This window comes from Bufo gargarizans, chromosome 10 (assembly GCF_014858855.1).
Source record: "Bufo gargarizans isolate SCDJY-AF-19 chromosome 10, ASM1485885v1, whole genome shotgun sequence".
Taxonomy (NCBI): Eukaryota; Metazoa; Chordata; class Amphibia; order Anura; family Bufonidae; genus Bufo; species Bufo gargarizans.
The window spans coordinates 31312227-31327760 of NC_058089.1; the positions used below are offsets into that span (position 1 = coordinate 31312227).

At 41.2% G+C, this 15534-nt stretch overlaps 1 protein-coding gene and 1 pseudogene across 1 annotated transcript in view; one reads left to right on the forward strand and one right to left on the reverse strand.

Moving 5' to 3' along the window:
* Positions 1-11661, forward strand: part of LOC122920034 (mucin-6-like) — a 119535-nt gene extending 107874 nt beyond the window's left edge. Inside the window, exons 32-35 of the mRNA XM_044269243.1 lie at positions 4500-4748; positions 5745-5774; positions 10233-10338; positions 11469-11661. Coding sequence (XP_044125178.1) covers positions 4500-4748; positions 5745-5774; positions 10233-10338; positions 11469-11661 — 578 coding nt within the window. The remainder of the gene's footprint in view (positions 1-4499; positions 4749-5744; positions 5775-10232; positions 10339-11468) is intronic.
* A 1133-nt stretch (positions 11662-12794) lies between these two features.
* Positions 12795-13766, reverse strand: LOC122920035 (annotated as a pseudogene).
* Positions 13767-15534: the final 1768 nt, after the last annotated feature.

Below are 15534 nucleotides of genomic sequence, written 5' to 3' on the forward strand. Positions count from 1 at the left end.
ACAGTTACCACCCACACCCCCTCTACATCCTTCACAACAAAGAGCACTACTCACTCAACTCCGCCAATACCTGTAACTCCTACCATTACTACACATGTAACTTCTACATCTCCTACACCTTTAACGAAAACTCCAAGCACTACTAGCACATTTACCACCCACACCCCCTCTACATCCTCCACAGCAAAAAGCACTACTCATTCAACATCAACAATACCTTCAACTCCTACTACCATTACTACACATTCAACTTCTACATCTCCTACACCTATAATAAAAACTCCAAGTACTTCTAGCACAGTTACCACCCAGACCCCCTCTACATCCTTCACAACAAAGAGCACTCCTCACTCAACACCAACACCTGTAACTCCTACTACCATTACTACACATTCAACTTTTTCATCTCCTACACCTTTAACCAAAACTCCTATCACTACTAGCACAGTTACCACCCAGACCCCCTCTACATCCCGAACAACTTCATCTACCACTATGCACTCACCATCATCACCCACACCTTTATTCAGTACAACTATTCATATTAAAACACCATTATCATCAGCTAGTTCGGTTTCTCCTTCCCATCAACACTCATCAACAACTGTTCATTTAGGTGAGTTGCTGTGTGGATCTTTTTGCTGTTTTGTTTTGCTCAATTATTTGGCAGATTATACGTCCTTTTATTCATATACAGTACTTAATTTGCTTGAATATGTGTGGTCAGATGTAATTTGGTACACATTACTCCCTAATGATTAGGAAGAATACCCAAATTATTTAGAAGTAATAATTTTTGCACATTGTTGGGAGTCCCGTAAACCACAAAAAAAATCTGTGCCAGTTAGGGAGCCAGAGTAGATTCCTGGTCTAAGGTGCACCAATTTTCTGGCCCACACGTTGTTACATCAGTTTGGCCACTGAGAACCAACAGTTACATTGGCGCACATTTTTTGGTGTAAAAAGATGATACATTCACCCAACAAAGCCTGTGTAGCAGTGTACAGAGACTATATAGCGCTATGATAACGGGGCATTACAGGTTTTGATCCAGTGTGGTACAATGCTTCAATCACTGTGATTGGGATTCGGTAAAGGAGAGAAATCAAAATGATTGTTTTTTGCACAGATAAGCACTACTGATGGGAACAATGACCACAGGAAGTATTGGGAACTAACCATTCATTCCCGTTCACGGCTTACTCATTACCGGAGGTGAAAGCTGCATTTACATGTGGCATTCACCTCTGCTGTGTGGAGACAAACAATTGCTGGAGCGATCGCTCGTCCCCATACACATTCATTTTGTGCAGCAGATCGTTTACCCAGCATGGTCTGGTGCCTACAAACAATGCTTTTGGTGTCCACAACAGAAATACTTTCACCCGATGAATTGAGTGTTTGCGCTTTCATCAGGTGATCGGCAGAACCTTGGCAGGTATCAGGACGGAGCGTTCTTAGATCAGGGTTTGATCAGGGTTTTCCATCAGTGACTGTGAGTCAAAACCAGGTGCAGCTAAAAACACAGAACATGTGCAAATCTTTCCATTATACCTGTGCAGACTTCACTCCCTCCGCAAGACTGAAACTGCCTTTGATTTTAATGCCTCCGAGTTGATGTCGTCTTTCAGTAAGTGCAGGGATTCTGTAAATGACAAACAGTTGCCAGGTAAGGCCGCTTTCACACGTTTTTGGTCAGTGTTTGGTTAGTGATTTCGATCAGTGATTGTGAGCCAGAGGGTTAACTCAACCGACCATATGGTCGCCGTCCCTGCGCTGCGGACCGCAAACAGGTACTGGCTGTGTGAACTCCATGCTGTGGTACAGACCAATTGACTTGAATGGGTCATCGTAAAATACGGCAAAAGATAGCAAATGTCCTATCTTTTGTGGTGCTGATCTGAAAACCCACGGAAGGGCTTCTAAGCGTTTCCATGGGCTTCCGATCAGTTCCGCCGCTCTGCAAAATATGGGACATGTCCTATTTTTTGCTGTATTTTGTAGCTCGCAGATCTATTCAAATCAATTCACAATTCACACGGCTGATGCTCGTGTATTGCTGTTTGCAGTCCACAATACGGGCACGACAGGAATGAGCCCAACACCAGGAATGGAGTCTTGAAAGAGATAAAGTATAATGGAAAAATGTGCACTTGTTCTGTGTTTTAGACTCGCAAATGGTTTTGGGTCACAATCACTGATGGAAATCAATGACTAAACACTGACTGTGCAAAGAAAGGCATACAAAATGAGACTTGAAAATAAAACACAATTCGCATTTTTTAGTTCTTTTTTTACTGCGGTTGTATGACGCACCATGGTCTTGTCAATGCTGTTATTGTTATCAGAACAGGAGTGGGTCAAAAGTGAGTGATATCCAGCAAACTTTACTGCATCTCCTATATATTATTCTACAAAACTGCCAAGCACAAACTCCCAAGGTTATACCACCTGCTGCAGCTCGTAAGGCCATGCAGTACTCAACAGCATCGAGGTCGTGTCGCATCCACATCACGATTGCGACGCGTGGTCGTACTGTCAAGACAGGGTGGTACAATGAAAACATACGGTAGCTTCACCCTTTGGCCTTTCATACATAAACTGTTCACCCAAGGTGGCTTAATCCTCTAGTTCTCCTGTGCATTGTGTTGGCCTAAATGTGCATATGTGTACCATGTGCCATCACTACAACCCCGCCGAGAACAAAGACCTTAGGTAAAAAAAAAATTATATGTACATTTTTATAGAGTGACACAAACATAAAATCATATATATGAAGGTTCCGTAAGAGTAGTTTTCATCAGGAAGACAATTATTTCCCAAGTAAAAAATCTTTGCAAATGAAAGGAGAATTCAACAGTTGGAAAATTGAATTGTATGCATTAAATTGTAATAACTCCAAGTTAACTACATAGCCGTAAAGCTGTATGAAAATCAGAAAAGGCACTACGTTGAATCAATGCATCGACCTGTTTAGTGACAATTTTGCACAAATTCCCCCTCGCTTAGCTTTAGACGCAGCTTCTGCGTACATACAGGTACATACATTTTTTAGGGACGGTTCAAGAGCAGATACTTAGGATCGGCACAGAATATATTTGTGTCCTATGAAGACTCGAGCCTTGTAAAATGTCGGTAGAGAACATATGATCTGTGTGTTCACTGTATGCAATGCAATCAGTGATAACAGGGATAAAAAATAAAAAAAACACACAGATCATGTCTTTTCAGTGCATCTGCTGCAGAATGTGCCATCAATGTTGTCAAAGGTTTTTATAGTAACTGCCGGAAATCGGAAGTAAATTATCTACTTGGTAACACAGGATTTAAAACAAGCAGTGAGAATAGCGGTTTTTACTGACAAGGAATGTTTCAGTGGCGTCACAGAACAGAGTTGGGTTGTCAGAGTGACAGCCCAATCTACAACTACTGGCAAGATGACAACAAAGGGGCGTGAATTCATGGAAAGAAGCAAAATTGCTAATTTAGGAAATTAGCCCCACTGCTGTTTAAAATTGCTATTTTTCAGTCTTCATGCTTACTTTCTATTTGCAGAGGCCGATTTCACACATTCAGTGATCAGTGATTGTGAGCCAAACTGGATGTGGGTCAGAAACACAGAACACCATTATAGCTTATCTCCAAGTAGGATCCACTTCTGGTTTAGGCTCATAATCGCTGATCAAACACTGACTGTGTGAAAGTGGCCTTAGACAAGATTAAAGGGTTGCCCGAGTTATGTAAAAACTTGGGCAACCCCTGTAAACTGCCTAAAATAACAAATACATGGATACTGTTATCTCCACTGTTCCGAGTGCTGCACCTGCTGACATCATCTGCGGTGGTGACAATCCCGGCACAGGTCACCGCTGCAGCCAAAAGCTGGTCTCAGCAGTGCACAGGACATCTCTGCTGAGGGCAGTGATTGGCTGCAGCAGTGACCTGTGTGAAGAGAATGTCACCACTGCAGCCAGAAAAACAAAGCAGCGCTGAGATCCGGAATACAGCGCAGGAAGAAGCAGAGGAGAAAACCAGTGAGTATATATTCATTTGTTATTTAAGGCAATTTACAGGGGTTGCCCAAGCTTTTATATAACTCAGACAAACTCTTTAGAGACAGATATTTTGTAAAGAAGCATTTAGAGGAAAAACATGATTGTGTGCATGAGGCCTTAGAAACAACAGGAAAATGTGGGATACTTTACACTGACTTGTCAATTTTTGGCACTTACAGGGGTTATGCCACTGATAACAATTATCCTCTGACCACTATACAGAGGGTAAGTGTTTGATCACTGGGAGTCTAACCATTGGGGTCTCCCAGAGATCACGAGGGTCTGGAATTGCTGTGAGCTGTGAATGTAGAGCAGGACACATCGCTCCATTCTCATCAGGCAGTTTACCGACACTTCCAGACCCCTGGAGAACGTTATTAGTGGCACAACCCCTTTAAAAGAACAATTCATGTTACATAATTATGTTCTTATTTTATCTTGCAGAGCCAACTACTACACCAACAACTATTTCAATTACAACCCTATCAACCACAACAAATTCCACTACCCCAACTACCATCTCTATTCCTCCGAGCACAACACCTATCCCTCACACTTCAACAAGCACAATAACAACTATTATCCCCACTACTACCAAAACCACAACATCTACAACAACCTTTACTCCCACCACAATGTCTACCTCTACGCCTTCTAACATAACTACATCATCCACTAGGTCACCCCCAACTGGTAAGAAAATCTGCCTCTTAATATTATCTGTATATGATAAATACTATGAAGACTGGCCATTTACGGTTTTGCTATTACTGTACTTTGAGGATACAATTTCATTGTTATCTTCTAAAGAAGTCTACAACTTGCTCAAAAATAATGCTCCAAAGAATTGCCTGCACTAAGGCCTTCCAGAGTATCTACAGCCTAGAATGTAAGCTTGACTATGCTTCATCCTTAAAGCGGCTCTGTCACCAGGATCAACCCTATTTCACCAGACACACTGCCTGGTAGGGTTCATCATGCGGAGTAAAACTATACCTTTCTTTTGTATGTATGCTAAACAGCTGCAGAGATATCAGCGCTTTCATTTATATGCAAATGAGCATTTCGAGCACTCAGAGGAAGGGCTGAATATTCTGAGCATTATGTAACACCGCCCGATGCTCTGCACACGCCCGCCACCCCTTGACTGACAGGGCTACACATCAGGCTGACTTCACAATCAGTGGTCGCGTAGCCTGTTTGCAACTCAACTCAGTCCCATTCAAGTAAATGAACCTGGGCTGCAATATCACACACAGCTGCTATACAATGTATGCTATGCAAAGCTGCCAGGAGGCCATGGTGCTCACTCTTCAGACAGCTGATTGGCGGGGGCCAGGAGTTGGACCCCCACTAATAAGATATCGATGACCTATCTTGAGAATAGGCCATGTATATTGCACTCCTGGAAAACCCCTAAGTGAAGTAAGAATTTGTAATTTCTCGGGGCAGCTTATTTGCTGGTGCTTTTAAACTACGTTCAGTTTCTGGGATACTGTATGACAGCTACAATATTTAGTCATCTAGGGGCTAATTTTCTGTCACTTGGTCACAAAAGGTGGCCCCTCAAGGCAACCTCTATGGTAATATTCTCCTCAAAGAAAAAATATGTTGATTGAATCCATACTGTGGACTGGATAATACAATTCACACACTAACCTTAAAAAAAACTTTTTTTTTCTCCTAAAGCTCATGATCTTCCTACAACAACTGAAACTCGTGAGTACTCTTTAGTATTGACTTCTGTAAAATTTACAAAATGTATATTTAAACCTTTTCCATTATGCAAACGAGACAAAATTCACTATAAAATTGTAAAAGTAAAAGTAAATTCATTATTTGGGCGTCAGTGTCAGACTTGGATTTTTATAGTCAATAATTTTCTAGTAGAATTCCTCAACTTTTAACATTATTCTAAATGACAGGGCTAACCATAGCCATAGCACCCGTGGGGCCTCAAGTCTAAGGGGACCGACTCAGCACAGGAACATTGCTCCTTTTATATGTAGAAAAAAGGTAGTGGCTTCCTGCTTTCAAAACCTTTATAGTAACATAGTAACATAGTTTATAAGGCTGAAAAAAAGACATCTGTCCATCTAGTTCGGCCTGTTATCCTGCAAGTTGATCCAGAGGAAAGAAAAAAAAATGTTAGGCAGAAGCCAATTTTCCTCGCTAAAAATTTCCTTCCCGACTCCATTCAGGCAATCAGAATAACTCCCTGGATCAACGACCCCTCTCTAGTAGCTATAGCCTGTAATATTATTACGCTCCAGAAATACATCCAGGCCCCTCTTGAATTCCTTTATTGTACTCACCATCACCTCCTCCTCAGGCAGAGAGTTCCATAGTCTCGCTGCTCTTACCGTGAAGAATCCTATTCTATGTTTGTGTACAAATCTTCTTTCCTCCAGACGCAGAGGATGTCCCCTCATCACAGGCACAGTCCTGGGGATAAATAGATGATGGGAAAGATCTCTGTACTGACCCCTGATATAATTATAAATAGTAATTAGATCGCCCCTTAGTTGTCTATTTTCTAACGTGAATAACCCTAATTTTGATAATCTTTATGGGTACTGTAGTTGCCCCATTCCAGTTATTACTTTAGTTTCCCTCCTCTGAACCCTCTCCAGCTCTGCTATGTCTGCCTTGTTCACAGGAGCCCAGGACTGTACACAATACTCCATGTGTGGTCTGACTAGTGATTTGTAAAGTGGCAGGACTATGTTTTCATCACGGGCATCAATGCCTTGTTTGATGCAACCCATTATCTTATTGGCCTTGGCAGCAGCTGCCTGATACTGGTTTCTACCGCTTAGTTTGCAGTTCACTAAAATCCTTTCCCATGTCAGTGTTAATGTGTTTATGTGGGTTCTTTGTATAGGATATCTGATATATGACAATACTAAACATCCTTTCACTTGTTCAATAACCTATGTTGCTTTTAGAATTAAAGGGGTTGTGCAGTGATTTATATTGAAGACCTATCCTCAGTAAAGCTCATCAATATCTGATTGCCGGGGGTCCGAAACCCCCACTGATCAGTTGTTTGATGAGAAGGCCTTTACACTAGTCATTACACTATGCATCGTCTCCTGTGGAGCAGTGGTGTAGAGTAATTACAAGGACTCACTCCATTCAAGTGAATTGAGCGAGTACTCGTCATTAGTACGGGAATTCCGAGATGACACGCAGTGCAATGAACAGGAAGTAGCGCTCACACGGACCGACGCCTAGTCTTCAGACAGCTGAATGTCAGGGTGTTGGACCCCCACCATTTTGATATTGATGACCTATCGCTGCAAAAAACATTTATTACCATTTACTTTACATTCAACAAGACGCTGGGATCCCATCCATGGCACTGCTATGGGTCCTCTGAATTCTCTGATACTGATTTATTATGAAATCTGCATTTCTGTGCTAGTTCTTTGAAAATATTTAGGTGAGCCTCTGTATGCCCATATTTTACCCTATACACCTGAGATCCATTGCCTAGGACAATCACTTATGGAGTGGGCAGCAGTTGCAACTAAAACACTTTTATAACTACAGACTACCAATCAACTATGGCAACTTTTGGTGGGGGGTGGGGGAGTTCTGCATGGAGGCAGACCAGCTGCCTGCTCCTTGATCCCCTCTCCAACCTAGTTCCTTAAAGAGCCTCTGTCAGCATGATTAACTCTATTAAACCAGGTATACTGTCTGGTAGAGTTTCATTTATATTCAAATGAGCAAGTTGGAGCACCAGTGGGCTGGACTGAGTCCTTGAAATACTACTTTTTTAATGCCTATCTGCTCTGCACATTACCCCTCCCCTAACTGACAGGGCTAGACATCAAGCATGGTAAGGGAGGAAGCAGAAGATGCATAATGCTTCTCATATCTGTGACACTGGCTCAAGGCTCAGGAGAGAAGTAACATTTATCCTAGAGCGGTGTCAAAACATGATATCATATACAATACTTACAGTCTAGTAAATATAGCATTACTTTATAAGGCCATTTCACCCTACACATAAGATTTTAATTTCTATCTAATTTTATTATGGGTTAAATAGGTAGAGAAAAGTAGCTGAAAACATTTTTTACAAGTCTATCGTGGGATTTATTTTAATTTTTTTATTTTAAAAGTATTTTATTTTACTCTTAAGAAAATATACAGTGTAACATAACACCAACAGTGGTGTAATTCGGTACCGTCCACATAAGCATATAAACATCTTGTTACACAGGAAGGATTGGGGGTGACAGCAGTTACAGTCCATTAATAGAGAGAGACTCAGCTCATATGTATTGAATATCAAGCATATGGAGTAGGAACCAAGTTATACAAGACAGAAATAATACTGGTATAATTAGAGGAGTAAAATTGGGTTTGGTAAGTCGCACACTGTGTATGCAGGGGCTGAGGAAGAGAGGAGGACCATCCCCATTGGTCTCCAGTCAGTAGGCTGACCCGGTCCTCTTCAAGCAGCCCGTCTCTTGGTTCCCAAATACTGGCTACAGTCTTTCGTGGGATTTTAACCTGAGAAGGCAGAACACTTATGTCCAGGCTATAGCCCTACCATGTTGAGAATAGTGGTTTTCTATGCTTAAAAAGATAATACATTATACATTACTGGTTTCTTCACAGCCATATATTGTACATAACAAACCCAGTAATATATTAGGTTTCTAAGCATAGAAATCCACCATTCTCAACATGGTAGGGCTATAGGTCTGCAAGACTAATTTTGTTTCTATTAATGAGAGGCATAAACTTGAGATATGAAGAAACTAAACCTCACTGTAACACACCATTTGCTAAACATGACAAAACTGCACAGTACAAAATGCTCCTTGCACATTTCTCAGATTTGTAACTAATAGTCTCAGGAGACAAGGTTTTCTTTTCACAAGTCTTGAATCTCCTACTGTATGTATAGTGTATTATAATGCCAAGGTTGTGCTACCCTGTACTAACACTATGCAGGAGGTTATAGACAAATGTCTTCCTGGCAATTTTATTTATATATAATGGGGTGAGCTGCCAACTAATCTACCCAGCTACACCCTGTGCCTAACAGGTATATAAAAAATGAAGAAAAAAAACGGTAGAAACAAAACCTACAACATGAGGTCCAATTGAATGACTAATTAGTCATTCAGATTCACTAGAAGCCTTGGTTGAGTATACATTTACTTTATATCACCAAGATCCCCTAGAAACCCATGTTCTAATATTTACTCCTCATGCTCATGGCCACATTATGGTTCTATATAAGTTTTGAATTGTGCTGAAACACAGTTTAGCATAAAGTATACTGATTATGTTGAGTAATAACACTCTGTATTCCTCCAATTTCAATAAAGTTGTGTCCATTATGCTAGATTATAGTGGGATTATAACAATGCTATATCTTCACAGCAAGGGCCAAACACCAGCTCACAGATGGTTCTTTATTATGAAGCAATAGAGTACCAGTCATGAGACAGGGCACATACAGTAAATCAGGTTTTGTCAATGTCCCAGACTTACTGCTCTCAAGGAACATGCTCACCGCTCCCATGTTGTCCTAACTCCCTTCATAAAAGTCAATTTCAAATTAATTCACTTTGTCTCAAGTCTCTATTTTGGTTTGCTTGCTCAAATGCTGTAGACCACAGCAGCATCCCTATTTGGACTGTAATGGGAACCAACACTTGAGCAAGAGATACTGAAGCAGAGACAAAGTAGGCTAACTGGAAGTGGACTTTTGTGAGGGACATGGGAGCGGTAAGCATGTCCCAGAATAACCCTATGACATTGCATGTCTATAGAGAGCCTTCTACAAATATTATTTATGGATTTTACTATTTTAGATAAACTTTCACACTAGTGAGCTCCACTAGTTATAGAGTCCTAGACTTGCAATGTCGGCTCTGAGGCCCAAGTTGTGGATGCCCAGTAGAATAGCACAATAACATTACACTCTGTTAAAATGGATCTCAAACAAATAGCAGATTGCTTATCAAGGTATCAATTGCAAGTCTTATCTATGGATTTGAGTGCAAGACTAAAAAAAGTGTTTCATCATTTGACCAATACAACTTAGTAGAAACTCCTTGTGAGAAATAGTAATTACATAATCATAGGGAGAATTTATATTCCTTAGGACTACGTTGTACTAAACTAAACTTTTTGCATTGCCTCTAGCATCTAAATGCAGCGCTCATGAATACAAGCATAATATTACCAAGGATGACTGTTCCGGTGAAGTGCCACTGACCAAATGTCAGGGGCTTTGTGAATCTGAATCATGGTAAGAACAAAGGACAACAATGTGTTTCTATTCACACTTACACATATTGAGCAAAATATGAGGTAACCAACAACTATTAGGGTATGAGAAGACTGTATTGCATCCGTCAAAAGTGTCTACTCTCTACGAATATTGGGGATAAAAGCTCATCTTATGGGTCACATACCTCTATAAAGAACAGTCCCTGAATGCATACACATTAGCTATCTGTGGTCTGCTGGATTGTTGGGAAATAGCAGGGCACTCTGAGCTGGTGGTCCACCATAACTGAATGCACCATGGATTCTATTTGCAATAGATTTAATTGGCCATCAGACATCTGCAGCCCTCTAATTCTAGCCTAATGGTTGTGTAACCTCTCATGGAAAATGGTATAAAAGTACTAAACAGTATGATTTGGTCATACATCGAAGTTGAAAAGGATGATACTGTATGTTCATATCCTCAAAAAGCCTTGGTAGCTAAACACACTCCAGAAAAAGCATGCCCTGATTTCTGTTAAGAGGGTATACAAATGAACTTTTAGACAGCTCTGCCTCTGATGCCACCAGATGCAAGGTTGCTATCTTATAAATCAATGTTCAGCCTTTTAAACAGGCCTTGGGACATGACTTAAATAATAATGAAGCAATTGGTATCCAAATCATGTCTCAAGGCCTGTTCAAAAGGTCAAACCTTGATTTATATCAGGGATGCTCAACCTGCAGCCCACCAGCTGTTGTACAACTACAGCTCCCACCATGCCTTGCTGTAGGATGATAGCTGTAGGTTTTCCGGGCATGCTGGGAGTTGCAGTTTTGCAACAGCTGGAGGGCCGCAGGTTAGGGCATCCCTGACTTATAGGATAGCTACTGTACATCTGGTGGCATTAGAGGCAGATCTTGCTAAGAGATCATTTGCATACCGTCTTCCCAGAATTCTAGAGGATCATTGCCTGGCCTATAAGACTGCTCACTCTCCATAAGGAGATATACTGTCTCCTGCTTTCTAATATCTATGGACCTATAGTATATACCTAGCAAAACTTATGAACCCAATGTTCTTGCCTCTGATATAGAATATGTGCATATCATGTATGTGTCTATCCAAAGACATACAGTGTAGCTATAGCTCATTATTTTGTTTTTCAGGTATGACGATAACTTCGAATGGGTTGAAGGCAAGTGCAGTTGCTGCATGCCAGTGAGAAGTTCCATCGTTGTAAAGTCTGTAGAGCTTTACTGTCCTCAAACAAAGACTCACAAAACAGTCAAAATCAAAATCTTCACAGAATGTGTCTGTAACTTCCAGCCCTGCATCGGCCCAGATGGGCAGAAGGCCTGAAACGTCTGTAAATTGTAACAGCATCATCTGGTGGAGGTCTCTCTCAACTGAATTCAATGTGCAACACATTCTGTATGTCCTTTCATCAAGTTAATATTACTTTACAATGAAAATATTGTCTTTGTAATGTTAATTTATACAACTGTATCTTCAATTTGTCCGGTATAAAAAAATTCTTAAATTGACTCGTGATGAACGATTTACATGATTAAACCTCACATTTCAATCTATATGTTCCTTTTGTATTCATTAATTCAGTCTCAATATAATGTATATCCATATACCTACTATTTAGAACTGACCCGACCCAAGATTTACCGCCAATACCACTTCAATCCTGAGAGGTAGCCATATCATGTGCTGTCAATGCAGTTCAATGGAAGAATGAAGAGGTTAATTCTACTAAAGCTCTGTCATATCTAGGCCCGTTAATATGTTTGTTCTCTCTCTTTGCTCCTCTCAATAGCAAACCACTGCATCAGTCTGCAAGATAAATGTATCACTACTCCTCATGCACATGACCATACCAGTTTTGCAGACAGCAAATCACGGATCCACAAAACAAGGATACCTGCTGTGTGGGTTCCACATTTTCTCATTCCGCACCTCCCACCCTATAGATGTAGCAGCGCTAGCGATCACTGTTTTCGCATAGCGTGACTAACGAATAGCAACTTCTCCTCTTTCACTATGAATGAAATAACAACAGTAACAGCAATGCACAACAAGGCCAGTAGGTGGCAGTGTTAACATAAAGTACATAATGACCCTACACTATGCCTGATTCTCCTCCGCATCTTCCCCACTCCTACTCTACTGTCTGAGTGGCTACACATTCAGTTTAATACCAGAGATTATGTGGCAATTCTGCATCAAATCATTTTCAAAAGCCCTCGCATATGTGAGCCTTGTTGGGAAGATGAAGCCAAGTAGATGATCCATAATCTAAAAATGTTAGCTGCGAGGACCACGCAGCTCAGCGATCGAGGAGGATGCTATACTGCAGGTGGTCACCCTCACAGAGTGGTCTCTCTGTAGATCTTTTTACTGGGTTGGCATGTTTTCCCACAACATCACTGCACGATACAACAATTGTGCACATGTGCATTAGCTTTATCTGCCCAAGCGGCTATTCAGAAGGACAGGAAGACAGGCTTGTGGTCCACCATGCAGATATTTGGTCAAGCGCTGTCATAAATCACTATCCTTCCATCATTTTCAGACTTTAAAAGAAGTTCTTTAGCAGATTGTGACATCAGTATTCGATCGCACCACGATGGACATCTTGTATTCATGTATTGCTTTCCCTGACTGCTGTCTTCACTGTACGGACAGCTGGGAAGAAACGTGATGTCCAGTTCATACAATCTGTCTTTAAAGACTGATAACTCCTTGTCAAATTCTAAAAGCACAGTGCTATTGTTATCTCTAAAAACTTCTTGATTAAAATAATCAAATAATTTATTTTCTATTTGTAGCACGACCTTGCGATCATTTTCCAATTCTCGGAATATCAATTTATTTTTCTACCATGTAGCTGTCTGTCGCATGAACAGTTTGCATTGTAGTTTTTGCACAAAGTGTCTCTACCACTAACTTTAAATCCAGTCGAACATTAGAATCTCCAAAAACAAAGTAGGGAACCTTCTCAAATTGATGATCTGTAATACCACAGTATTTAAAACATAACTTAGAGCCTTCTGCCGCATCCCTGAGTAACTGGACGGGCTGGATTCCCATGCAATTAATTTAGAAGCATCATGGAAAAGGTGAATGTTCACCAAGTCAAAGGCACAGTCAGTAATACACCATCGTGTTCGAATAAAGCCTTTTCTAGATGATTTGCTCTCTAGAAAAAATTCTTGAGGGAATTTCTCTTTCTCCAGCATTTCAGTGCTTTCTAACATGTCCGAGTAGCTCTCTTTGCCTGTGACTTTTCAGTATTTTTTTGTTTTGAAGTCATACTGATACACATTCTTCAAAGACTCATGAAGAAAGTAAAAGCTTCCAAGTGCCCTGAAGTTTTCCTGCGACTTGTAGTTCTCATCTAGGTACACCCCATTTGAAATCAGGTCTCTGACCAACATGAGCCATGGAAGCTTCATAATTCTTCCCACCAACCTCTTGACAGTACAATGATAAAAACTGAGGCTTCTGTGCCAGGAGCAGAAATGGAGGAGACTGCTAAAATCTATTGGCTCCGTGCAGCGGTGGCAGCGCTCAGGCACGGCTCCAGCCCTTCTAAACCCGCCAGCTGCCCGCCGCTGAGGAAGCCATGACCAGCCTGACACACAATTTCCAGCTGAATGCTCTCCGAGCGCAGCAAGTTTCAGTCTCCGGGAAAGGGCGGTGAGGGCGGCTGCTCGTGCCTTTTTACACCTGTTCACGAAATAGATATAGTGATAGATAAATAGATAGATAGATAGATAGGGAGTGAGAGCATGACAGGAAGCAGTAGCTGTGGCCGCAGAGCGGCAAATCTACTGTATATCGACAGAGTCTGACAGGAGCTTCTTTTTCACTAAAAGATGACACAAACATTCTTCATAATCCTCATGTGAAATTAAACAAGGAAATTAAGAATGTCAATACTATTAAAGGCAACAAAACGGAATCTGCATCAATATTTAAGGAGAATCAGCCAAAACAGCTCTACAAAATTAGTAACAGAATAAGTGAATAACATATGTTCCAGAAAAAGGTGATGAAGGGCAAAAATATTCCCAAAATGGTACTGATCGCAATACTTTGACCTTTAACATGGATACACACAGAAGATAGAGAAAACTTTGAAGCCTACTTTAAAAATTATTTTGCTAAAACCTGTAAGGGACCTTTCATTATCAAATTCAAATGGGTCTCAACATAACTTGACAAGACAGGAGATGGGCATATTTTCTCAGGAGTTGCCTAGAATAGATACTGTAATGAAGTTAAAACCAGCAGGGAGTTTAGAAAATGCAATTAGAGCCACCTCGCCATACCACCCTTGATGGATCCACCACCACCTCCATTACCAATGATTATTCCACCAAATCAGAAATCGATAATCCCTCTTCCACTGCCTATGCAAAACAGTACATCACCAAAGAGTTCACCTATGATTAACTCCACAGCTCCACCACCTGCTCCTCCTCTTGATCCTGCACCAGTTGTACGTATGCCTTCACCACTGCTTCCTCCAAAGGATGAAAGGGTTATTATTTATCCTTTTAGGGAGGTAGCCTGGAGCAGGAGTGCTGAGCAGCACTTCATTGTGGCTGCTAAGCGCTCCATGTAAATCACTGCCCCCTCTCCATCACTGCTTCAGCCACTGGTGAGCTAGAACAGTGATGGAAGAAGGGATTAAAGGGTTACTGGGCAGTATGACAGGAGGTCAGGGGGATGCTTCAGAACACCAAGGGTCAATAAAAAAAAAGGCACAGTATCCCCGCTCCCCAACAAAATTGGACTGCCATTTTCTTTTCTGGCTGATCCTTTTATACCAGGAGGTTTGTTTTCATTGGTTCCACAAGTCACATGCCTTCCCCTGCCCATTTACATTAAAAACTAGTTTTCATTCACAGAATACAGCATAGTCAGCCAATCAGCAAAAAGTTCCCACGGTCATGAGAGCCAATCAGAGAAAAGTTCCCAGGCAATTAAGGTTAATTGCCTTGTTAACAAATATGATACTTTGTTTTGACAACCTGTTATCACCAATTTCAGAGTGAGTGCTTCCTAACCCAGGGCTCCCCTGCGGTTCACCTTGGAACGCATCAGACGTGATGTCAACTTAGGGGTGGCATCGAAAAGATTCAGGAGTGAGCACATCCTTACTCTAGTTCTCATGCAATCCAACTTGGAACACATCCAACTCACAATGGGCACAGA